This window comes from Mytilus edulis, chromosome 7 (assembly GCF_963676685.1).
Source record: "Mytilus edulis chromosome 7, xbMytEdul2.2, whole genome shotgun sequence".
NCBI classification, from domain to species: Eukaryota; Metazoa; Mollusca; class Bivalvia; order Mytilida; family Mytilidae; genus Mytilus; species Mytilus edulis.
In genome coordinates this window covers 11480149-11507403 of record NC_092350.1, presented here as the reverse complement: position 1 = coordinate 11507403, position 27255 = coordinate 11480149, and the positions used below count along the sequence as shown (strand labels likewise).

Below are 27255 nucleotides of genomic sequence, written 5' to 3'. Positions count from 1 at the left end.
TAAGTATGTCAATAAAGGCTTTGATTTTGTAAATATTGCCGGTATATTTAACGACTATTCTGTTAAAGAACAAATTCATGGATATTTTGACAATACTGAGCTACCTCTTATTTGTTATATTTACAAGAAATCTACCCGGAAATTTGTGTTTAATTATAGTCAATTGTGTAAAGATGTTAATATCAGTGAAAATACACCTACTTCATGTAATTGCAGTAATTCCGAATATATTTATGGACCCATTTCCCATGTTATAACAGGAGATCTTAACATCGTTCAAGACCGAGAGTTAAAATCATTCCTCAGTAAAGGAACTAAATATCGTCCCCCGTCAATTATTAATTGGAATGAGTGTCGTAATATCATCCACGACTTACTCCATACTTACTGTATGGAATGGATAAAACGGGAAAAAGTTGACAAAAAATCTTTGGACTCTTTTTTTAATTCAGTAATGAAAATAGTTGATATACGTATTCAACATTTTAAAGAACATTTTACTATTAACAACCTATTTCTCGTATCAAACATACACTAAAAGAACTAGCCTAGGAATTTGTTTTTGTCCCGGCCGATAAAGCTGCTAATAAGATTATTATTGTTTGACGTAAATTTTACATTGAGGTTCTGAAAAAGGAAATCACCAATTCACCAACATTCCAACTGACTCCGTTTTCAGAAAACGAAATCTGTAACAAACATAAACTTTTAGCCACCGCTTTACAAGCAGAGCCAAATACAATGAAAGTCCCAACTATGTATTGTCTTCCGAAGCTACACAAAACCCCTTACAAATATAGATTTATTTCGTCTTCAAGCCATTGTTCAACTACTAAATTGTCTATTCTTCTTACCAGTACACTTGGTACAATTAAAAACCTTATATTAAATTGTTCAAATAAGGCCTTCGAAAATAGTGGAATAAATTACTTGTGGAGTGTCAAGAACTCGTTGGAAGTACTTGATAAATTGCATGCTTATATTGGTGATTTTGAATCTGTTCAAAGTTTTGATTTTTCTACCCTGTATACCACATTGCCTCGCATTCTCATTAAGAAAAAATTCACACACCTTATTAAATGGGCATTCAAAAAATCGGAATGTGAATATATATGTTCAAACTCTTTTAGGTCATTTTTTAGTAGCAATAAACAAAAAAAACTATGTTAATTCGACATACTTTGATACTATATATGCCCTTGAATTTTTACTAGATAACATTTTTGTTTGCTTTGGGGATTCCGTATATCGTCAGATTATCGGAATTCCAATGGGGACTAACTGTGCACCACTTATTGCGGACCTGTTTTTGTATTGTTATGAGTTACAATTTATGACAAAAATAAGCAAAGACCCATCGAAACAACATCTGATAAACTAATTTTATAATACTTTTAGATATTTGGATGATATTTTGGCTCTCAATAATGACGACTTCAGTATGTATATTAATGAAATTTATCCTGTTGAACTTACTTTAAATAAAGCTAATACTAACAATGACCATTGTCCTTTTCTCGATCTTGATATCTATATCACTAATGGAAAGCTGAATACTAAAATTTAAAAGGGATGATTTTTCATTTCCTATCGTTAATTATCCGTTTTTAGATGGTGACGTTCCCTTGTCACCATCTTACGGTGTTTATATATCTCGACTTGTACGATTCGCTCGTGTATGTAACAATGTTTTAGATTTTAACGAGAGAAATTTATGTATTACTGAAAAATTATTACACCAGGGTTTTCGATATCACAAACTAGTCAAAACATTTACTAAATTTTATCATCGGTATATATATTCGTAAATATAGCTCAACATGCAGACTTCTAATACGTTCAGGTATTTCACATCCAATTTTTTATGGAAATATTCTTTATAAATTACAAAAATGTCAGTATTCAACTCAGAAACTAACAAAACCTTTAAATAGACTTATCAAGTAGGGATATGATTACGATACTATTGTCAAGTCATTAAAGATTGCATATTTTGGCGTTAATATTGAGTCACTGATAAGGTCATTGCATCGGAACTAAACACATTTATTCTAAATATTCTAAAAACAGTTGTTGGCATGACACGGGTTATATTCTTCTCATATATGTTATGATGGTATGATACTAAACCCCTAACGGGAAGGATTGTGCCTGATGTTCATATGATGAAATCATAATCTTTCAGTCAGTTTAATTGAAGTCTGGAGCCGGCATGTCAGTTAACTGCTAGTAGTCTGTTGTTATTTATGTATTATTGTCATTTTGTTTATTTTCTTTGGTTACATCTTCTGACATCAGACTCGGACTTCTCTTGAACTGAATTTTAATGTGCGTATTGTTATGCGTTTACTTTTCTACATTGGTTAGAGGTATAGGGGGAGGGTTGAGATCTCACAAACATGTTTAACCCCGCCGCATTTTTGCGCCTGTCCCAAGTCACGAGCCTCTGGCCTTTGTTAGTCTTGTATTATTTTAATTTTAGTTTCTTGTGTACAATTTGGAAATTAGTATGGCGTTCATTATCACTGGACTAGTATGAATTTGTTTAGGGGCCAGCTGAAGGACGCCTCCGGGTGGGGGAATTTCTCGCTACATTGAAGACCTGTTAGTGACCCTCTGCTGTTGTTTTTTATTTGGTCGGGTTGTTGTCTCTTTGACACATTCCCCATTTCCATTCTCAATTTTACCTTTAATTATCTGTGGTGACAAATAGGGTAATTTGATTTTTTTGGTTATCTATCACTTCTGGAATCATGTTTTTTTTCAAGCATCACTACTGCATCTTTTGTAGACAAAATGCGCAAATGTAAAATTTGAATTTTGTTACATGTCATGAGTTATTTAGTTTGGAATGGGGAAAACATGTACTTGTGTAAAGTGTAGAAAAGTCAAATTGTTTAATTGTATTTCAAGACGACAGAGTCTTTGAACGTATGTACTCTAAAAGATCTCTAGAATTTTTCAGTATTCACATCTGATTTACGTCACAATTAGAATAAACAGTTTCACAACAACTTTAATTGCTCCTTTATTTCTTTTTGTTCTGGTTATCATAACTTTGAAAGCTGGTGTGCCTTTAAGGGTTAACATTTACATAAAGATAGTTACATTAATACAATAATGTTTTTCCTCGTAGTGAATGTTCAACATGAGATATGTTTGGTAGTCAATGATGACTATATTCAAAAACCTTTCAAAAGTCTTGACGATTTAAATCCTGACATCAGGTCGAAATTCTCGTTTATTTCTGAGGACCATATGCTATTCCTCAGACAATGTAAGTTGACTATTGGTCTTTGTGTCGTTGGTAATGTCATATTTTTCGATGTTTATCTCCTTGAATGTATACAAAATATATGATCACATAAAAATGTTTTTTTAATTACTTAGTTAACAAAGCACCTTTAATCTTTACTATACCTTTTATTAAAAGTAGGATCTTGCTACTGTACCCGGTTCCTATATTATTGACTACGGCACACACATATGCGCCTGAATCGAAGTGATCAATGTTGACAATGGTTAAAGATGGTTCATTAATTGTGCTTCCATTATATTTTGAAACAGAAACATTCAGAATTTCACCATCTCTTTTCCAGAATACCACAGAAGGTTCAGGGTTTGACTCATAGACACATTTTAGTGTAATAGTATCACCAGTAAAAGCTTTGATAGTATCTGACGATTGATATACGAGTGGAACATCTGTAGAAAAAAGCAACAATAATGTATATCACTTATTTATCAATGTTAAGTACCCTGTTTTGTTTTGATGTTCATACATGAAGCCAAATGTCAGATACAAAACAACTATCATCATTCAATTCTTAATTATTTATTGTTATCTTTTTTTGTTGAATGCATATAGATTGAACAAAAGAATAAGTAACATGTGTGTTGAAAATTTGTGATTCAATCTGTTAGAATGAAAATATCATTTGGTAAGAAACACTTTATTACCTTTCACAAACAGTTCAATTGTTCTCTTTCTGGTCACTTTAACACGGTCGTAAGAATGCCTTAAAAGATTTGCCAATGACCCCCATTTTTCTTTTTATAAATCTTTTACATGTATAATGATAAGTCATTAGAAAAAGTCTTATAAAATTTTAATTATTTTTTAATAGTTTTTGAGAACTTAAACTTGTCAATGATAAAGCTATGAGAAGTCAAGAGAGAATATTTTCCCGCAAATATATGTCAATATAATATCTTGAAAACAGATATATATATGTCGTGTGGTCTAGCAGGACGGCTGCAGTGCAGGCGATTTGGTGTCACGATATCACAGTAGCATGGGTTCGAATCCCGGCGAGGGAAGAACAAAAAATTTGCGAAAGCAAATTTACAGATCTAACATTGTTGGGTTGATGTTTAGACGAGTTGTATATATATTATGTACACAGCCATGTATCACCATCATTGATGGCGATCCGATGGATACATCTGTTGTAGGGTTGTCACTGACTCAGACGTACTTATAAATATAATTATTTTCTGTGACTGTATCTTACGTTCATTTGTAGGATCCTTTACTATAGATAATTTAGCTGATCTGTAACAATAACATCTTCATGCCTTATATATCATGTACTGCAGTACGCCGCTAGATAAAAACTGACGTGGAAAGGTAACACACGGCCAGCGAAAGCTCTTTTTCGAGAGCCCAGGTGGTCGTGTGGTCTAGCGGGACGGCTGCAGTGCAGGCGATTTGGTGTCACGATATCACAGTAGCATGGGTTCGAATCCCGGCGAGGGAAGAACCAAAAATTTGCGAAAGCAAATTTACAGATCTAACATTGTTGGGTTGATGTTTAGACGAGTTGTTTATACATTATGTACACAGCCATGTATCACCATCATTGATGGCGATCCAATGGATACATCTGTTGTAGGGTTGTCACTGACTCAGACGTACTTATAAATATAATTATTTTCTGTGACTGTATCTTACATTCATTTGTAGGATCCTTTACTATAGATAATTTAGCTGATCTGTAACAATAACATCTTCATGCCTTATATATCATGTACTGCAGTACACCGCTAGATTAAAACTGACGTGGAAAGGTAACACACGGCCAGCGAAAGCTCTTTTTTGAGAGCCCAGGTGGTCGTGTGGTCTAGCGGGACGGCTGCAGTGCAGGCGATTTGGTGTCACGATATCACAGTAGCATGGGTTCGAATCCCGGCGAGGGAAGAACCAAAAATTTGCGAAAGCAAATTTACAGATCTAACATTGTTGGGTTGATGTTTAGACGAGTTGTATATACATTATGTACACAGCCATGTATCACCATCATTGATGGCGATCCGATGGATACATCTGTTGTAGGGTTGTCACTGACTCAGACGTACTTATAAATATAATTATTTTCTGTGACTGTATCTTACATTCATTTGTCGGATCCTTTACTATAGATAATTTAGCTGATCTGTAACAATAACATCTTCATGCCTTATATATCATGTACTGCAGTACGCCGCTAGATTAAAACTGACGTGGAAAGGTAACACACGGCCAGCGAAAGCTCTTTTTTGAGAGCCCAGGTGGTCGTGTGGTCTAGCGGGACGGCTGCAGTGCAGGCGATTTTGTGTCACGATATCACAGTAGCATGGGTTCGAATCCCGGCGAGGGAAGAAATAAAAATTTGCGAAAGCAAATTTACAGATCTAAAATTGTTGGGTTGATGTTTAGACGAATTGTATATACATTATGTACACAGCCATGTATCACCATCATTGATGGCGATCCGATGGATACATCTGTTTTAGGGTTGTCACTGACTCAGACGTACTTATAAATATAATTATTTTCTGTGACTGTATCTTACATTCATTTGTAGGATCCTTTACTATAGATAATTTAGCTGATCTGTAACAATAACATCTTCATGCCTTATATATCATGTAATGCAGTACGCCGCTAGATTAAAACTGACGTGGAAAGGTAACACACGGCCAGCGAAAGCTCTTTTTTGAGAGCCCAGGTGGTCGTGTGGTCTAGCGGGACGGCTGCAGTGCAGGCGATTTGGTGTCACGATATCACAGTAGCATGGGTTCGAATCCCGGCGAGGGAAGAACAAAAAATTTGCGAAAGCAAATTTACAGATCTAACATTGTTGGGTTGATGTTTAGACGAGTTGTATATACATTATGTACACAGCCATGTATCACCATCATTGATGGCGATCCGATGGATACATCTGTTGTAGGGTTGTCACTGACTCAGACGTACTTATAAATATAATTATTTTCTGTGACTGTATCTTACATTCATTTGTTGGATCCTTTACTATAGATAATTTAGCTGATCTGTAACAATAACATCTTCATGCCTTATATATCATGTACTGCAGTACGCCGCTAGATTAAAACTGACGTGGAAAGGTAACACACGGCCAGCGAAAGCTCTTTTTTGAGAGCCCAGGTGGTCGTGTGGTCTAGCGGGACGGCTGCAGTGCAGGCGATTTTGTGTCACGATATCACAGTAGCATGGGTTCGAATCCCGGCGAGGGAAGAACCAAAAATTTGCGAAAGCAAATTTACAGATCTAACATTGTTGGGTTGATGTTTAGACGAATTGTATATACATTATGTACACAGCCATGTATCACCATCATTAATGGCGATCCGATGGATACATCTGTTTTAGGGTTGTCACTGACTCAGACGTACTTATAAATATAATTATTTTCTGTGACTGTATCTTACATTCATTTGTAGGATCCTTTACTATAGATAATTTAGCTGATCTGTAACAATAACATCTTCATGCCTTATATATCATGTAATGCAGTACGCCGCTAGATTAAAACTGACGTGGAAAGGTAACACACGGGCAGCGAAAGCTCTTTTTTGAGAGCCCAGGTGGTCGTGTGGTCTAGCGGGACGGCTGCAGTGCAGGCGATTTTGTGTCACGATATCACAGTAGCATGGGTTCGAATCCCGGCGAGGGAAGAACCAAAAATTTGCGAAAGCAAATTTACAGATCTAACATTGTTGGGTTGATGTTTAGACGAGTTGTATATATATATATATATATATATATATATATAGAGTCTATAAGAATCTACCAACCAGTAAACTTAATAGGTATTGGATCATCAAAATTGACAATACTACACAATATATATATATACATGTGTTTTGCTATTTTGATTCCTTTATTAATCCCCTATCAATATAAACTAGTGTTTTGAAAAGTTAATTATTTTGAAATTGACAACGTATCTGAAATACTGAAATTATATATATGGACCTTTTCTCTTTTTACACAAAGATTCTAGTATCTTGTTTTATAATATTGAATATTTTGAGAAACTGGAAAAACAAGAATTGATATGTGATATTTGCCATTATGCAATCGCAGACAACGTTTATGTTGTGCTTGAATAGTGTTGTCTTCATTAATGTATGAATTTAAGGTTACATTTTAGAAGTAATGGTAAAACGTATTTAGATGCTATTTTCTTATAATGCAGTAAGTGCTATTCAGATATGACGATATAAATATTACATCAACATCATGCTGTATGTTTAAAACTTAATATTGTAAAAGAGAAATAATATTCAATAATTGCATATGATACCCATCTACACAAATATCATTCTTTTATCAAGAGGCTTTTCATATGCCGGGTATAGGTACTCAAAAATTAGCTTTTAACATGTGTTGTATATATAATTTTCGTTGTGTCCAATTATTCATGATAAAAATCTTTTTTATGAGTATTTCGAAAGTCGTGTATTTAAATATGTCGAATATTTTGGTGTTATTACAGCAGCATAATTCGATTGAAAGAATATGCCTATCTGCTTTCTGGATATAGTTTTTGTAGGTTGCAACTAATGTCTTAAGATTTTAAATTAACGGTAAAACGTACGACAGATTGTGTAGCAAAAAGAAGCGATTTACTTTAAAATTTGTATTTTTTTATCCTGTTGTGGCGTTTCATTTTGACTCTCACAATTTGTTTACAACCTTAAAAAACAAGCCCAGAAATGATAAAGTAGGCATACATTTAATTGCCATTATTTGCGAGCTTTGATAATTCTTTTTCTATAAAATATTTTTTTCCGGTAAGTTTTGGTCATTGTTTTGTTTGCATCTCCTGGTTATTTTATGCCATTCAAACACTTTTATTTCAAACCCTTACTCAAATATTATGTTGCGTAAATGAACGTTCACTGGTTAAAAAGAATCTTCTTTTAGGATGAGACTTGATAAGTTGCATTATGTCTACTTACAAAGAACTTTCAATTCAACAACGTCCTTAGAAGTCCCAAACTGATTTTCCAATTTACATGTGTAATTACCGGCATCATTGTTGTCAACATTCTTGATAGTCAGTGACTGTTCACTAAGTGTGCCACCACTATATTTACTGCGCAAATACGGTCTAAGGTCTTTTTCATTTTTGAGCCAATAAAGCATTTTATTTGACGGGTCAGTCTTTATCAGACATTCCAGAGTTATATCTTGTTCATCTATGGCGACATACAAGTCTTCCAATATGGTTGTTTGTGTTATATCTACAAATAGTAAAAACGTCAGATAGTTTTAACAATTCATGGTCTTTACTTCAAAGAATACATATATGTTACATAATATATCTCATAAATCTTTTGTTTTCAAAACTGTTACAAATTTGGCAGGATTTGGTCAAACAAAATTATTATGGAATGATTTGGGACATTTTATTATGTAAATAATGAATTGTTTTATATTATTATTGTATTAAAATCTCATCTATAACTTAATCTATATTGAAACTTAATGTTGAAGTTGGTCGCTCCTCTTATATACCAAGAGAAATACATCTGTGTGTATGTTGTAACATGCAATGTGTTGAGAATGAATTCCATTTTGTATTGGTATGTCCAGCATATAGGGCAATTAGAATATTGTTTTGGCCACGCTATTATTGTTCATGGCCTACTATTTTTAAACTATCTTGTTTGTTGAAAGATAATTCTAGATCTTTAACAATTAAGCTCTGTAACTATTTGAAGAGTGTATGGAAAGCTAGATCTGATATTATTGGTTAGCTACAACATGTATGTTATTATTGTATTGTTCTCTGTTACCAGTCTTTTGTCACATTATGTATATATTATGTATTGCCATAGCATGTTATATATGTTTTTGCAAATAAAATATTCATTCATTCATTCATTCAATAAGGTGATCATGTTTTATGTTTGGACACCATTTTCTCAAAAATAAAATGTCATGCAATCAAACTGATTTACTCTTGTTACACAACACATATCTGTTTTATTCAAATTCTTAAAGCTATCTCAGTTAAAAAGCAAGGAGTATGTTAAGATATTCCCCTTTATCTTACATTCAGCCTTTTCCCGACTACAAAATAGACATAAAATAATCTTTTGTTTTCAAAACTGTTAACATGTGGCAGGATTTGGTAAAACAAAATTATTATGGAATGATTTGGGACATTTTATTATGTAAATAATGAATTGTTTTATATTATTATTGTTTAAAATCTCATCTATAATTTAATCTATATTAAAATTTGTATTTTTTTATCCTGTTGTGGCGTTTCATTTTGACTCTCACAATTTGTTTACAACCTTAAACAACAAGCCTAAAAATGATAAAGTAGGCATAAATTTAGTTGCCATTATTTGTGAGTTTTGACAATTCTTTTTCTATAAAATATTTTTTCCGGTAAGTTTTGGTCATTGTTTTGTTTGCATCTCCTGGTTATTTTATGCCATTTAAACACTTTTATTTCAAACCCTTACTCAAATATTATGTTGCGTAAATGAACGTTCACTGGTTAAAAAGAATCTTCTTTTAAGATGAGACTTGATAAGTTGCATTATGTCTACTTACAAAGAACTTTCAATTCAACAACGTCCTTAGAAGTCCCAAACTGATTTTCCAATTTACATGTGTAATTACCGGCATCATTGTTGTCAACATTCTTGATAGTCAGTGACTGTTCGCTAAGTGTGCCACCACTATATTTACTGCTCAAATACGGTCTAAGGTCTTTTCCATTTTTGAGCCAATATAGAACATTATTAGACGGGTCAGTCTTTATCAGACATTCCAGAGTTATATCTTGTTCATCTATGGCGACATACAAGTCTCCCAATATGGTTGTCTGAGATATATCTACAAATAGTAAAAACGTCAGATAGTTTTAACAATTCATAGTCTTTACTTCAAAGCATACGTTACATAATAAGGTGATCATGTTTTATGTTTAGACACCATATTCTCAAAAATAAAATTGCATGCAATCAAACTGATTTACTCTTGTTACACAACACATATCTCTTTTATTCAAATTCTTAAAGCTATCTCAGTTAAATAGCAAGGAGTACGATAAGATATTCCCCTTTATCTTACATTCAGCCTTTTCCTGACTACAATAGACATAAAATAATCTTTTTTTTTTTTTTTTTATATAAACATAAAATAATCTTTTGTTTTCAAAACTGTTAAAAATTTGGCAGGATTTGGTAAAACAAAATTACTATGGAATGATTTGGGACACTATATTATGTGAATAATGAATTGTTTTATATTATTATTTTAAAAAAGTGAATGATGTTTACAGTTATTTGTCAAAGATTTTATATATATATATATCGATCAATTGACCAATTTTCTAATACGACAATTTTAAATTCTTTGTTAATTTTATAGTTGTATCTAAATTTTACCATACAATCAACATGTGATCAATAACATTTTATGGATGTGCTACATTGCACTTTATAGAGGCTTGTCTAGATAATCAATGTTTTAAATAAAATGATGTAATATACGTATACAACTCGTCTTAAACATCAACCCAACAATGTTAGACCACCTGGGCTTCACAATAATAAAGCTTTCAGTGGCCGTGTGTTACCTTTCCTCGTCAGTTTTAATCTAGCGGCGTACTACAGTACATGATATATAAGGCATGGATATGTTATTGTTACAGATCAGCTCAATTATCTATAGTAAAGGATTTTACAAATCAATGCAAGATACAGTCACAGAAAATAATTATATTAATAAGTACGTCTGAGTCAGTGACAACTCTACAAAAGATTTATCCATCGGATAACCAGCAATGATGGTGACACATGGCTATGTACATTATGCATATACAACTCGTCTTAAACATCAACCCAACAATGTTAGATCTGTAAATTTGCTTTCGCAATATTTTGTTCTTCCCTCGCCGGGATTCGAACACTTGATACTGAGATATCGTGACACCAAATCGCCTGCACTGCAGCCGTCCCGCTAGACCACACGACCACCTGGGCTTCACAATCATAAAGCTTTCAGTGGCCGTGTGTTACCTTTCCTTGTCAGTTTTAATCTAGCGGCGTACTACAGTACATGATATATAAGGCATGGAGATGTTATTGTTACAGATCAGCTCAATTATCTATAGTAAAGGATCCTACAAATTAATGCAAGATACAGACACAGAAAATAATAATATATATATAAACTGTTTTAAAAACGTGACGAGCTATTTGACCAATGGGGCGGGGCCTTTAACGTATAGCCAAATCCTTTGACTTAGGGAATTGAAACCTTTTTTTTTACAGAACCCCTATCTATCAACAATATTTTTAGGACTTATGTGCGATATATATAATGTCAGTAATGCGCACAAACTGTTAAGCAAATGATACCCTGCACTAGCAATCTACCAATAGCAGTATAGAAACGAATAGCGAAATATATCAAAGGGAAATTCAAACTGATAAGTCGATAATGTCTAAGTCAAAAAAAACGAAAGAAAAAAAACACAAAAATGAAAATAAAACTAATGACTGATCAAAACTAACCCATCACAAATCTTGAATTATCTCAGAAGTGGAGGCAAATCCTACTCCACATGTTGCAATGCTTGTTCAAAACACTTAAATAATTTAATCCTATAATTCAAACTCGGAAAACAAAAAAATAGAATGTGATTTGTTTACGACAATTTAAACATATGCGTACAATGTAGTCATTTCTGAAACAGATATTACATAAAGGTCAACCAACTCGTTTTGACGTAAGCTTGCATTTTCAAAGGGATGATAGAAACATCACCACTTAACACTGTTGATGTAATAGAAATGACGAAGAAACTATATAGATTTGCTATGTCTTAATCACGTTTTATAGATATACCACCATCACGGACACTTTAAACCAAAAATTTTAATATAAACCCGCATTCTTTAGCAAAAAAGCATTCGTTGCAGAACATATACAAACCGTAAATAGAAGTAAAGATTAGGTACCCATTACTGTTTTAGATATAAGTTCAACATTTTCTGTTATTGTTTTGACATAAACAGACCGTTGTTTTTCTCATTTGCAGTTTATTTAGATTTGTTATTTCGGGGTTGTTTTATAGCTCACTATGTGATATGGGTTCTGCTTATTCTTGAAGGTTGTACGAAGATGAATAGTCTTATGTGATTTGGTCTATTGTGTCTCCTCTGCAACCATGTGACATCTTTTTAGTTTTATATTGATTAGTGTTTAGTCTGTAATGTTTAATGGTTTTGTATGCTTAATGTACCCCTCTTTTCTTAGGTCCACGAGCAATTGATCAATAACAATATTGACATGGTGGCAAGTTGATATTCTCTGTTTTGTTATGTTACACAGTCAACCATATAACTGTTGATGTCTATTTAAGAAAAGCATGAACATTTTGTTTTTTAAACAACTAGAATATAAATATAAAAGTGGGACGAAAGATACCAGAGGGACATTCCAACTCATAAATCGAAAATAAACTGACAACGTCATGGCTAAAAATGAAAAAGACAAACAGACAAACAATAGTACACATGACACAACATAGAAAACTAAAGAATAAACAACACAAACCCACCAAAAAATAGGGGTGATCTCAGGTGCTCCGGAAGGGTAAGCAGATCCTGCTTCACATGTGACACCCGTCGTGTCGCTTATGTGATTACAAATCCGGTAAATAGTATAATTCCGTATGTCTAATTATAAACTAATAAACTATACTCACTTCCAGTAATCAGCGTTGTAGTTGCCTTTGATGTACCTTTTGTATTATTAGCATTACATGTATAAACACCACTGTCAGAATCCTTTACACTTATAATGCTGAGATTGTGGTTATGTATATGTCCGCCATTGTATCTGAGTTTGTCAGTAATGATGTGTGCTTGGTTATCAGTCCACCATAACTCACTTATTGGTGGATTACTTTGAATATTGCAGACAAATGTGACTTTTGTTCCGATTTGAACAAAGTGTGATTGTCGTAAAATAGTAACCTGTGGTGCACCTGACAAAACATGTAGAGATTAAAAACGATATTGCAAAGAATGAGGAATAAACATAAACACTTTTTCGAATCAGTTCACGTATGACAAATTCAGTTATTGATAAATTTAATAAAAAAAGAATAAACAGTACAAATCGTACAGTTACCTTTAATGATACTCCTAGAACTATTTTATTTTATAGCAGACCCTTCGGAGATAATGATTTAAAAACAAATATTATATCTTAAAATAATAAATTAGATATTAGTTCCGTATCCTCAAACTTGGGAGTTCAGATACCGTATTATAACGAGTGTTTGCGAAAAAGTCTGTTCTTTACAAGGTTGCAGAAAACAAAAATATTAAAAATGCTAAAGCGTGTGCATCACACATCATAACATAAAACTGATGACGGATTTAATATAAAATTAAGTAACAGTGGTGATCAAGAATTCGAAATTGGGGTGGGGATATTTAGGATCATTTTGGCTTTTAGATCAATGTCGTATAACAAATGTTGGGACGAGATTATTTCCAGGGGATATAAAAACTGAACCCAAACTATTTCGATTCTTTGCTGGTACATTTTGTACAGAGCGAAATATCCCAGATAAATCACATTTCAAAAGTACATTTCTAAAGCAAAACTACTACTTAATTTGTCAAAATGGTAATAAAGACGTGATCACTGTTACAAATGCTGTGGATTAAAGCAAGAATTAACATAGTTTGTGTGTTTATTAAACGGAACTCATTAGACAAAACAATTGATGTAGCTGTTTGGAATACAAATACATTTTGCAAATAGTTAGTCTGAACTAAAAAAAAAGTCATCGAAAAATGTATACGCTGCTTCGATTAGTCATCGTGACCTTCAAATTGTAAATAACACTTATCTGCGAAATGTGCGTACCAAAGACCCGACATATAAATCCATCCATTTGAAACAGACTTCAAAGTAACGATGGAATCAGTCAGGCGTACTCCCAAGCAATAGTTTAAACGCGAGCAAAAACAAAATAAACTCAGATAGTATTACCGAATGGATAAAGGCTGTGAAGTCATTGATACGAATCAGCACTAATTAAAAGATGGATTATATAAGTTAACATGCTACATCAATCTAAAAACACCACTATGTTGCAAACCACATGTTGCTCCCTCCCTTACAAATATGGCGTTGTCCACGCCTAAAACAACATCTATTTTCTGTGTTAATCATTTCATGAACTACTTGATGGTCATGTCACTTGGTAAATCAACATTTACCCACACGAAACGTACCTAGAAGGAAATCCTAGATATTCACAGATCTGTTCTATGTTCCATGTCAAAAAAATAGATTAATTTGTTCGCTTACCATAAACATTTAGATTTATGAATATCCCATAGTTGTGCTTCTGACCATTCCAGACCGAACATCTGTATGTTCCATTATCTGTGTACTGCAAGTTTAGTATTTTCAGGAGATAAGAGGTTGTTTCTTCATATTTGTTTCTTATATCTCTTAGGAAATTCCAAGTTTTCGACCAGGCTATATTTCGATGTTTCTGCTCCAAATCGCACCCAATTGTCAAAGAATCATATAATCTACCTATAAATAATGATAAAAAGAACAAAACACATGTACTACAAAGTTTGCTTGAAGAATCATAAGCTATTCTGTAAAGTCAAACAATTGGCAGTAAAACAATGAAAAAAAAGTGGGAAAACCCATCATCAACATAACTAAAATACCAAATTGACAAACAACAGATCTTTTTAAAGACATATAAAAGAGAGGCGAAACATACAACAGCGATAATCACACAACATTGTTTAAAATTTTGAAACACATAGTTTCTTTAATGAAAGTTACAATAGAAGTATGTTTAGATAAGAAGAAAAACACGAAAGTAAGGTGCCTTGATAATTAATATTGTGTCCTCGCTGTACGTTATAAAAAGCTGATCCAAAGAGCACCATTGCAATTATTTATATCCGATAAAACTACGAATGTTGATATTTTACATCCCTGTAGCACTAGAAAATCGGTAAGAACTGACACAATCAATCTGTTTTATCTGAACAGATCTTTATAAGCAACATACAAGTAAACCATATTCAGTCTTAAAGTAATTCCAGACTTATTCAATGGGGAAAAGTCATTACTGTTAAGGCACTTTGTTTTCTGCTAATTAAAAGAACTATGTTTTGAATTCTTTTTCTGTGTTCATCAGTCTTTATTTACGTGTACAAAACAACGGAATTACCAACAAAAGGACGTCTTGACCTGGATTAAATTGGATCGAATAGTCAAAACAGTACCCAAATTACCACAAAACGTAGGAAAATAAATATAATGCTACAACTTAACGATTCTAGGCTCCGACCTTTTCCAATTTTGATACGTACATGCATTCGTATAAGAACAACAAGTGTACCATGTATGTTCTCAAATTACCAAATTGCAGTTTAGCAAGAATGTGACGCTCAAATTATTTTATGGAAAACAGAATTTCACTGAAGGTTTAGTCCCTTTCTGTATCACCGTGTAAAACGAACAATGTAACGTTTAATAAATCAAAACATCAAAAGTACTGTGTACATAAAGGCAACAGTGATATACCCCGAAATTCATAAATCGATTGAGAGAAAACAAATCTGGGTTACAATCTAAACCTGAGGGAAACACATCAAATATAAGAGGAGAACAACGACAAAACAGAAACACTAAAATGCAATACCGGGTATTTTGATAAAGAGACACATCATGTTGTACATATACCAAAGGGAAGCGTCACAAAAAGAAATTGTATATCTTTTCTATGAAGACGAAACGCGCGTCTGGCGCACTAAATTATAAGCCTGGTACCTTTGATAATTATTTTCTAAACGCATTAAGTAAAAAATAACTTTAGCAAAAATATTTTCAGAAAATCAACAAACTTTTTGTTTGGAACCTTGAATTTGCACTAGTTAATCCATGACGTGCTAGTGTTTATTGTTTTCAAAACGTTCTAACCAGACTTGACACATTCAAATAAAACAAATGACAAACCAAAAAGCTCGTGCTAAGTCATTTTAGTAACGTATGTTAAATTTAGATTAAGCTATTTAAATGTAAGCATCTGCTAAATTTCTTGAATGTAGATTTAATATATCTTCGTAATGAGTATGTATTAATCAAACGCACACCATTGAAAAAAACAATTATTACAAAATCGAAGTAATAGATTATTGTTTTCTTCTCTTTATAAATTCCTAGTTTCCCGGATCATCAGTGTCACTCAGAGACAGAACCCGAAGCACTCGAGAAAAACACGACAACTTTGATATACAAGTTACTTGGACCATACGTATTACACAGAGAACGAACTTGTCTCGCACTTGATGCTACAAACAAGCACCACCCAGAAATGTTTCAATAAGTATTGTTTTGATTTTCTTCCTCTCTTAATTATTTCCTCCGTTCCAGTATAACCTGTGTAGACAGAAATTACTAGTTGGACACTGAATGTCCTACGAGAAGGACAAACAAACTAATAAAAACTATCAACATAACGCACATTGCATAAAATGAGTTCGAGCCACACACGTGTTTTTTCTAGTATATATGTATAAATAGCGAATTTTCAGTTCAAGGGTTTCGTTACTATAAAGTACTTAAATTCTTTACTAGAAACACAAATTTCTTATCAACACATTTTTCTTTGTAATACATATGTGTTAACTCTAATAAATACATATATATTTGGTACGAAAATATCTCTACAAGTTATGAAGAGATCTCCATGTTTTATGAACATATCTCTATTGGTTATGAACCTAACTCTCTATTGGTTATGAACATAACTCTCTATTTGTTGGCCATGCATGTACTTATTTAATTAACGAACTCCTTCACGACATCATAATAAAACCTTATCTTGAAAAGTAGCGTGAAGGATAAAAACTTGAAATATGAACGTTTATATTGATTAATTGTTTTTTTTTCAAATCTATTACATACATACAGAATATATTGCAAAGTTGAAAATGTGTACACGCTGTGCACAAAAAAGTAAAAGAATAATGTCGAAAACGCACTTAACACTTACATTCTATATAAATAGTCACATTTTGTGCAATTGTTCTAAAAAAAGTCTCAAAGATCATAACGGTCCGCTGTTTCACAGATTTTCATGGACATTGTTGTTTTCTTCTTCTTCTTCGTGTGGTTACGTATTCAAGCGAAATAATAATTAGAGCCTGATCGTGATAAAGTAGTACAGGGTACAATTGTAGGTAATTAAAACGAAAGCAAAAGTAATTTAGAAACGCCTCAATGAAACAATAGTGTTCGTGTTGTTGATTAACTCTCGTTCTTCCGTTGATTTATCTTGTCACAGATTAAATGGAAAAATAAAGAAGTTTAACGAATTATATCAATGATTTTTATCTCAGATTAAAAGAAAAACAACATAATTTTACATACTACTTATCTAAGTATCGAATAGAAAAAACAGGTGCTTGTATTAACTGCAATATGTGGTGGTGTGAATAAACTCATCATAGATACCAGGACTAAATGTTGTATGTACGCAAGACGCGGATTACGTCAATAAAAGACTCATTAGTGACGCTCGAATCCAAAAAAGTTAAAAAGGCCAAATAAAGTACGATGTTGAAGAGCATTATGGACCAAAATTCCTAAAAGTTTTGCCACATACAGCTAAGGTAATCAATGCCTGAGGTAGAAAAGCCTTACTATTTAAAAAATTCTAAATTTTGTAAACAGGTAATTTATAAATATAACCATATCAATGATAATTCATGTCAACACAAAAAAGTGCTGACTACTGGGCTGGTGATACCCTCGGGGAAATAAATCTCCACCAGCAGTGGCATCGACTCAGTGGTTGTAAACTGTGAACTACTTTTCCTAAATGTATTTAAGGACTAAAACGTAGGGTGGCGTGTTGATTATAGGTGTGCAACATATTTGTTAGGTTATTTCGAATAGACAGAATAATTTTTTATGATAAATCAAACTTATAAGGAATAAATTACGAAAACACATTGCTGACCTTGCGGTCACAAGACAAAATTATGGCTATGAGCTGAAAAGACCTAAACATTTTTTCGTCTTGTACGATGTTTCAACTAACCATCAAGTTCATCCCCCTGACGAACAAACCTACATATACACTTATTTGCTTATTAAATTACCTGTACATGAAATAACTGAACATGTTTCTTTTTCATCTGAATTTCCTCTACACTGTTTGTTATCAACTGCATTACAATTACCATGTACGCAATGCTGGCAAACACGATTTCGTGATCTCGTCCCAAATCCACAGTCGACAGTGCAAGAATCCCATAAATTCCAATTGGTCCATTCTGAAAAATAAAAATAAACAAAAAAACAATGAATATTCAAAGTTTAATAAAATTGTTGACACAGATATATTTTGATAGCAAATATGCGATTAAAGAGTGGTAACACCGAAACAAGTACAGTAAAACTACTAAAAAGCCAACATAAGTAACAGTACAGCTATCAACAGTAACCAATACTATAACCGGAAAGTCAGCTATACAAGAACACAACATAATCAAATATAAAACAACTCCAACGAGAAAAACAACGGCCTTATGAATTACCAAATGAAATCAATGAACGAAAATAAAAATGACAACAACCAATGACAACAACTGACAGACACACAGAAATTACTTACGCTAAAACTTCAGCTCCCCATCAAAGATTGCCTTTGACAGCAGATTAAAAGCACAACATAGAAAAACATTTTCAACTTATTTTCTATTGTGTGATCCACCACTTGTTTATCAATTGGGGGCCTCACAATAGAAAATCAGTGGAGATGGCTTGACTCATATTTTTATATTTTTGTTTAAAAAGGACTTACAAAACCCAGAGATATTTAAAAACCAATAATGTGTTGGCTTATATTATCAAAGAAATTCTACAATTACAAGAATTTCATCGTCAATTTCGCGAAAAAGAATATGAAAAGTATGGGACATATCATTTAGGTGCGGTAACCTTTCTCCCATGAGAGAAGATTACTGATTATGCAATGTTTAATTACAACCCATCAAACAAACATATAAATTAGTTCTTCGTTATTTTGTGCAGGAATGATGTCTTCAGTTATGACAATCATATCGTAAAACGTTGAATTTTCTGGCATAATCAAGAATAAAATGTATATAGAATTATTTTTCATAAGGTTATCACTTGAGAAACGTTCCCTTTTCACTACTTTCACAAACAAAGCAATATGGCAATGATTGGAAACAAGAGACTTGTCAAAATAAATACTAATAGATAGATATAACTTAGCAAATTTCAACTTGTTCATAAATTTCTTGTCTGCTGCAATTTTTGAACAACGTCATTTTTCACTTCTTTCAGTATTCTATTTATAATGCCATCGTGTGCAGCAGTTAATTAAAAAAAAATCATTTCAGGTTCTTGAGATGTTTTTACCCTACTTTTAAATGATCTTGTACGATACTGTGTTTCTCGTATTTCTAAAGAGAAACTTAAATACATCGCATCATATAGTTATCAAAGGTACCAGGATTATAATATTATACGCCAGACGCGCGTTTCGTCTACATAAGACTCATCAGTGACGCTCATATCCAAATATTTATAAAGCCAAACAAGTACAAAGTTGAAGAGCATTGACGATTCAAAATTCCAAAAAAGTGGTGCCAAATACGGCTAAGGTAATCTATGCCTTGGATAAGAAAGTTTTTTCGTAAAATTCAAAGTTTTGTAAACAGGTAAAATACAATAACCTATTTTATACTTGCTTTAATAAGAATATAGAATCTTGAGTTCATGTATGTTTTGTCTCCATAAAATTTACATAAGAGTTTTGGCCAAATATAGATGCGACACTGCGCCAAACTAACTTCACAGTATTTGTTTTTATTAAATTGAGTTGCCATGCTGATAGACAAAATATACTCTATTTGACATTGTAGTGTAATTTTTTTAGTGAAATGAAGTCTTTTGAAGGCCTTATTTACAAATTAGAAGATGTGGCATAATTGTAAATAAAATAAGTCTGTGAAAAAGGGAATAGACTTTAAAAACTAAAGGTCAGTTAATTGTTGTTTTGATGCACGAAACTTTTTCTCAAATTCTTTCTGAAATATTATTTACAGGGTTATTATGCGTGACAATATCAGCAAACGCCATTTTACCTTTAATTAGTTAACCATGACAAAGTTTTAATTTCAATAAAATGTAAAATCCGCACAGTTTCTATTGTGTATTACTATTGAAATATGAGAAGAACACCAAAAACCTGCCTATTGTAGGATCATATCTTTAACAGACACACAATGTTATAATAGTACGTATTTACCAAATGCTAGAGACACTATTCATCATAAAATAAAAGTTATCTATATTTTAAATCAAGCGGTTTAAACTTAAGTTTTTCGTCATGGCTTGATACACCATGTCACTTGTGTTGTAATATATAACATACTTAGCATTCTTATACTACCTGGACAAACATTAGAAGAACAACTAGAGTCATCCCGAGAGACACCATTACAGTCTAATCCGCCAGCAATAGGGGAGGGATCATTGCAAGTTCGGTGCCTAGTACGTCTGCCACCGCCACACGTTTTTGAACACCCAGTCCATCCATTCCATCTGCCCCAATTTCCATTCACTGAAAGTTAACAGTAGACACTTTCAAAACTGAATAAGGTATCTACATATTCTAATTATAATGTCGCTCATTCCTGATTTATAAAACAATGTAATTGGTAAATCAAAACATTTGGAAAAATATACAAATCGTCAATAGTTGGAAAAAAGACAATCATATGACAATGAGACATTATTACTTTCTATGAAAGCGAATGACACGAATTAAATACCCTTGCAAACATTGAGAAGAACACCAAAAACCTGCCTATTGTAGGAATATATCTTTATCAGACACACAATATTATAATAGTACGTATTTACCAAATGCTGCGGACACTTTTCATCATAAAATAAAAGTTGTCTATATTTTAAATTAAGCGGTTTACACTTACGCCTGTTACCAAAAACTCTTACAAAATACGAATATATTCATCTGATTACGACAGATTTTTTCACCATTAATGTGCCAATCCATTTCATAAAAGAATATGATTAAATGTACACAAATGTAAATTAACCGATTCTGACAAAAGGTTTCTTTTGGAAAGGTACTGGATGGTGAGAATAAATTGCATTTAGTGTGAACTTATGATCCATGTCTAAGGCTTATTTTATAACTACCACAAGAAAAAAACCAATATAAATTGTGTATAATTTTTCTTTTAGATTTAAAAGTGATGCGGAGTTTTGCGTCATGGCTTGATACACCATGCCACTTGTGTTGTAATATATAACATACTTGGCATTCTTATAATACCTGGACAAACATTAGAAGAACAACTAGAGTCATCCCGAGAGACACCATTACAGTCTAATCCGCCAGCAATAGGGGAGGGATCATTGCAATTTCTGTGCCTAGTCCTTCTGCCACCGCCACACGTTTTTGAACACCAAGTCCATTCATTCCATCTGCCCCAATTTCCATTCACTGAAAGTTAACAGTAGACACTTTCAAAACTGAATGAGGTCTCTACATATTCTAATTGTAATTTTGCTCATTCCTGATTTATAAACCTATGCAATTGGTATATCAAAACATTTGGAAAAATATAAAAATCGTCATTAGTTGGAAAAAAGACAATCATATGACAATGAAAAATTAGTACTTTCTATGAAAGCGAATGACACGCATTAAATACCCCTGCAAACATTGAGAAGAACACCAAAAACCTGCCTATTGTAGGAATATATCTTTATCAGACACACAATATTATAATAGTACGTATTTACCAAATGCTAGAGACACTATTCCTCATAAAAGAAAAGTTATCTATACCTTAAATCAAGCGGTTTAAACTTATGCCTGTTACCAAAACTCTTACAAAATACGACGATATTCATCTGATGACAGATTTTTTCACAATTAATGTACCAATCCATTTCATAAAAGAATATGATTAAATATACACAAATATAATTTAACTGATTCTGACAAAAGGTTATTTTTTTGAAAGGTGCTGGATGGTGAGAATAAATTGCATTTAGTGTGAACTTATGATCCATGTCTAAGGAATATTTTATAACTCCCACAAGAAAACAAACCAACACAAATTGTGTATCATTTTTTTTTTAGATTTAAAAGTGATGCGGAGTTTTGCGTCATGGCTTGATACACCATGTCACTTGTGTCGTAATATATAACATACTTGGCATTCTTATAATACCTGGACAAACATTAGAAGAACAACTAGAGTCATCCCGAGAGACACCATTACAGTCTAATCCGCCAGCAATAGGGGAGGTATCATTGCAAGTTCTGTGCCTAGTCCTTCTGCCACCGCCACACGTTTTTGAACACCAAGTCCATTCATTCCATCTGCCCCAATTTCCATTCCCTGAAAGTTTATAGTAGACACTTTCAAAACTGAATAAGGTCTCTACATATTGTAATTGTGATTTCGCCCATTCTTATTAATAAAACAATGTAATTGGCATATCAAAACATTTGGACAAATATACAAATCGTCAATAGTTGGAAAACAGACAAATATGTGACAATGAGACATTAGTACTTACTATGAAAGCGAATGAAGAGCATTAAATACTCCTGCAAACATTGCAAAAGGGGACTCGTTTAATGTCTGCCATTTTATCGCTGTAACTTTACTGAATATTAATTACTGCGAGAAAACACAAAATCGGCTCTGTTTAAGTTTAGTATATATATGTTATGAATAGAACATTAAAACTTGCATATGGTTGTAAATATATCCTTATGAAATACACAATGTTACCATTGTAAGTATTAACTTAATACATGAGACGATGTTTATCACAAAACAAACGTATATATATATATATATATATATATATATATATATATATATATATATATATCTACGATATCACGATTTAGACTGAATCTGTATACTATTGTTTTAAAAGCATTAACAAAAAACGACGATACTCAACTGATGACGACGGATTTTCGAACAATTATTATGCACATTAAACCCATACCATATAGGACTATGATTCTATGTACACAAGTGTAAAGTAACCAACGTCTGGCAAAGAGTTTCTTTCGGAAAGATAAAGAATGCTGACAATTAATTTCACTATGATATAAACCTATACATAAGTATGCTTCGTGTCGAAGCCCACATGGTAACTGTCGTAAGTAGAAAAGCAATACAAAAGTGAAGTCGAAGTTATGTGTCATGATCAGATACAGCATGTCACTTTTGTTGTTATATATAACATACTTGGCATTTTTATAATACCTGGACAAACATAAGAAGAACAACTAGAGTTCTCCCGAGAGACACCATTACAGTCTAATCCGCCAGCAATAGGGGAGGGATCATTGCAAGTTCTGTGCCTAGTCCGTCTGCCACCGCCACACGTTTGTGAACACCCAGTCCATCCATTCCATCTGCCCCAATTTCCATGCACTGAAAGTTTACAGTAGACACCTTCAAAACTGAATGAGGTCTCTACATATTCTAATTGTAATCTCGCTCATTCCTGATTTATAAAACAATGTAATTGGCATATCAAAACATTTTGATGAATATACAAATCGCCAATAACTGTGCACCACTTATTGCGGACCTGTTTTTGTATTGTTATGAGTTACAATTTATGACAAAAATAAGCAAAGACCCATCGAAACAACATCTGATAAACAAATTTAATAATACTTTCAGATATTTGGATGATATTTTGGCTCTCAATAATGACGACTTCAGTATGTATATTAATGAAATTTATCCTGTTGAACTTACTTTAAATAAAGCTAATACTAACAATGACCACTGCCCTTTTCTCGATCTTGATATCTATATCACTAATGGAAAGCTGAATACTAAAATTTATGATAAAAGGGATGATTTTTCATTTCCTATCGATAATTATCCGTTTTTAGATGGTGACGTTCCCTTGTTATTGTCATTTTGTTTATTTTCTTTGGTTACATCTTCTGACATCAGACTCGGATTTCTCTTGAACTGAATTTTAATGTGTGTATTGTTATGCGTTTACTTTACTACATTGGTTAGAGGTATAGGGGGAGGGTTGAGATCTCACAAACATGTTTAACCCCGCCGCATTTTTGCGCCTGTCCCAAGTCAGGAGCCTCTGGCCTTTGTTAGTCTTGTATTATTTTAATTTTAGTTTCTTGTGTACAATTTGGAAATTAGTATGGCGTTCATTATCACTGGACTAGTATATATTTGTTTAGGGGCCAGCTGAAGGACGCCTCCGGGTGCGGGAATTTCTCGCTACATTGGAGACCTGTTGGTGACCCTTTGCTGTTGTTTTTTATTTGGTCGGGTTGTTGTCTCTTTGACACATTCCCCATTTCCATTCTCAATTTTATTTAATAGTTGGAAAACAGACAATCATATGACAATGAGACATTAGTACTTTCTATAAAAGCGAATGACACGCATTAAATACCCCTGCACATATTGCAAAAGGGGACTCGTTTAATGTCTGGCATTTTATCGCTGTAACCTTACTTAATATTAATTACTGCGAGAAAACGCAAAATCGGCTCAGTTTAAGTTAAGTATATATATGTTATGAATAGAACATTAAAACTTGCATATAGAAGTAAATATGTCCTTATAAAATACACAATGTTACCATTATAAGTATTTACTTAATACATGAGACGATGTTTATCATAAAACAAACTTATATATATATATATATATCTACAATATCACGATTTATACTGTTACTGTACACTATTGTTAAATATGCGTTAACAAGATACGACGATGCTCAACTGATGACGACGGATTTTCGAACGATTATTATGCAAACTAAACCCAAACCATATAGGAATATGCATCTAGGTACACAAGTGCAAAGTTACCAACGTCTGGCAAAGAGTTTCTATCGGAAAGATAAAGAATGCTGACAGTTAATTACACTATGATATAAACCTATACATAAGTATGCTTCGTGTCATTGTAACTGTCGTAAGTCAAAAAGCAATACAAAATTGATATCAAAGTTCTGTGTCATGATCTGATACACCATGTCACTTTTGTTGTTATATATAACATACTTGGCATTCTTATAATACCTGGACACACATTAGAAGAACAACTAGAGTTCTCCCGAGAGACACCATTACAGTCTAATCCGCCAGCAATAGGTAAGGGATCATTGCAAGTTCTGTGCCTAGTCCGTCTGCCACCGCCACACGTTTGTGAACACCCAGTCCATCCATTCCATCTGCCCCAATTTCCATTCACTGAAAGTTTACAGTAGATACCTTCAAAACTAAATGAGGTCTCTACATATTCTAATTGTAATTTTTCTCGTTCCTGATTTATAAAACAATGTATTTGGCATATCAAAACATTTTGATGAATGTGCAAATCGCCAATAGTTGGAAAACAGACAATCATATGACAATGAGACATAAGTACTTTCTATGAAAGCGAATGACACGCATTAAATACACCTGCAAACATTGCAAAAGGGGACTCGTTCATGTCTGGCATTTTATCGATGTAACCTTACGGAATAATGATTACTGCGATTTCTTTCAGACGCCACACGTTTTTGAACACCTAGTTATCCACTTCATCTGCCCCAATTCCTATTCACTGAAAGGTTTTAGCGGACTCTTTTCAAACTGAATAAGGTCTCAACATAACTAATAGTAAATTTGTTGGAAAAAAATATTTTGTAAGCACACAATGTTACCATAGCACGTATTAATTACAAAAAGTCATGCAGAAAACAATTTATCTAAAACCTAAATCCAACAGTTTAAACTGATGACGACAAGTTTTTGCTAGGTCTTTTTGCAATCAATACCATAAAACATATGAATGTGAAGTAACCAACATCTCATAAATGGTTTCGTACAGAAAGATTATGGATTCTGCCAGGAAATTGCTTTAAAGTGTAAATTTATGTTCCATGTCGAAGGCTTTGTAACTATCATATGAAAACAAAAACAATGCAAACTGCAAACGCTTTAAGATTTGTAAGGAATGTTGGGGTTTTGTGTTATGGTTGTATATATCATATCACGTTTTCTGTAATATATAAAACATACTTGTGAATGTGTATGTCTAAGTCAGGAGCCAGTAATTGTGGTTTGTTGATGTGTTTAAAATCTGTTTTTAGTTAACTTTTTGTACATAAATTTGGCCGTTAATTTTATCGTCTGAATTGTTTAACATTTTGTCATTTCGGGGACTTTCAAAGCTGACTATGCAGTATGGACTTTGCACATTGATGAAGGCCGTACGATGACCTAAAGTTGTAAATTTCTTTGACATTTGGTCTCTTGTCATGCTTGTGGAGATTTGTCTCATGAACAATCATACCACATCTTCTTTTTTTAGATATTGGCATACTTTATTCACTAGGACAAACATTCGTAAAAAAATCAGCAGACTCCCGAGGGACACCAATACAGTTTAATCCGTTAAGCTTCGGTCACACCCTTACCGGATACACAAATTTAGCACGAACGGACGGCTAACGGATGAAAATAAAAGTTTTCCGTTGACAACATTGGTAACCGTTGGGAGTTCATACATTTACTGACGAAATAAAACAGACGCGTAACGAATGCATAATAATAATAAACTCATCATACATACCATTATTAAAATTTTATATTTACGTCAGACGCGCGTTTCGTCTATATAAGACTCATCAATGAAGATCGAAACAAAAAATGTTTAAAAGGCCAAACGGACACACATCAGATATGCAAAGTACGAGAATCGGAAACATACCGGACAGAACGGATGTCGAACGTACATCCAACTGAAGAGTATCGCATAAAACAGACACTTAACGGAAGCATACCGAAAAATTAA

General features: G+C 33.1%; 1 protein-coding gene across 1 annotated transcript in view; it reads right to left on the bottom strand.

Moving 5' to 3' along the window:
* Positions 1–23668, bottom strand: part of LOC139482958 (uncharacterized) — a 42738-nt gene extending 19070 nt beyond the window's left edge. Inside the window, exons 1-9 of the mRNA XM_071266986.1 lie at positions 23662–23668; positions 22603–22791; positions 21714–21884; positions 20805–20975; positions 18481–18654; positions 14651–14884; positions 13029–13310; positions 9863–10147; positions 3421–3705 (exon numbers count right to left, since the gene is read on the bottom strand). Of these exons, the coding sequence (XP_071123087.1) occupies positions 3421–3705; positions 9863–10147; positions 13029–13310; positions 14651–14884; positions 18481–18654; positions 20805–20975; positions 21714–21884; positions 22603–22791; positions 23662–23668 (1798 nt within the window). The remainder of the gene's footprint in view (positions 1–3420; positions 3706–9862; positions 10148–13028; positions 13311–14650; positions 14885–18480; positions 18655–20804; positions 20976–21713; positions 21885–22602; positions 22792–23661) is intronic.
* Positions 23669–27255: the final 3587 nt, after the last annotated feature.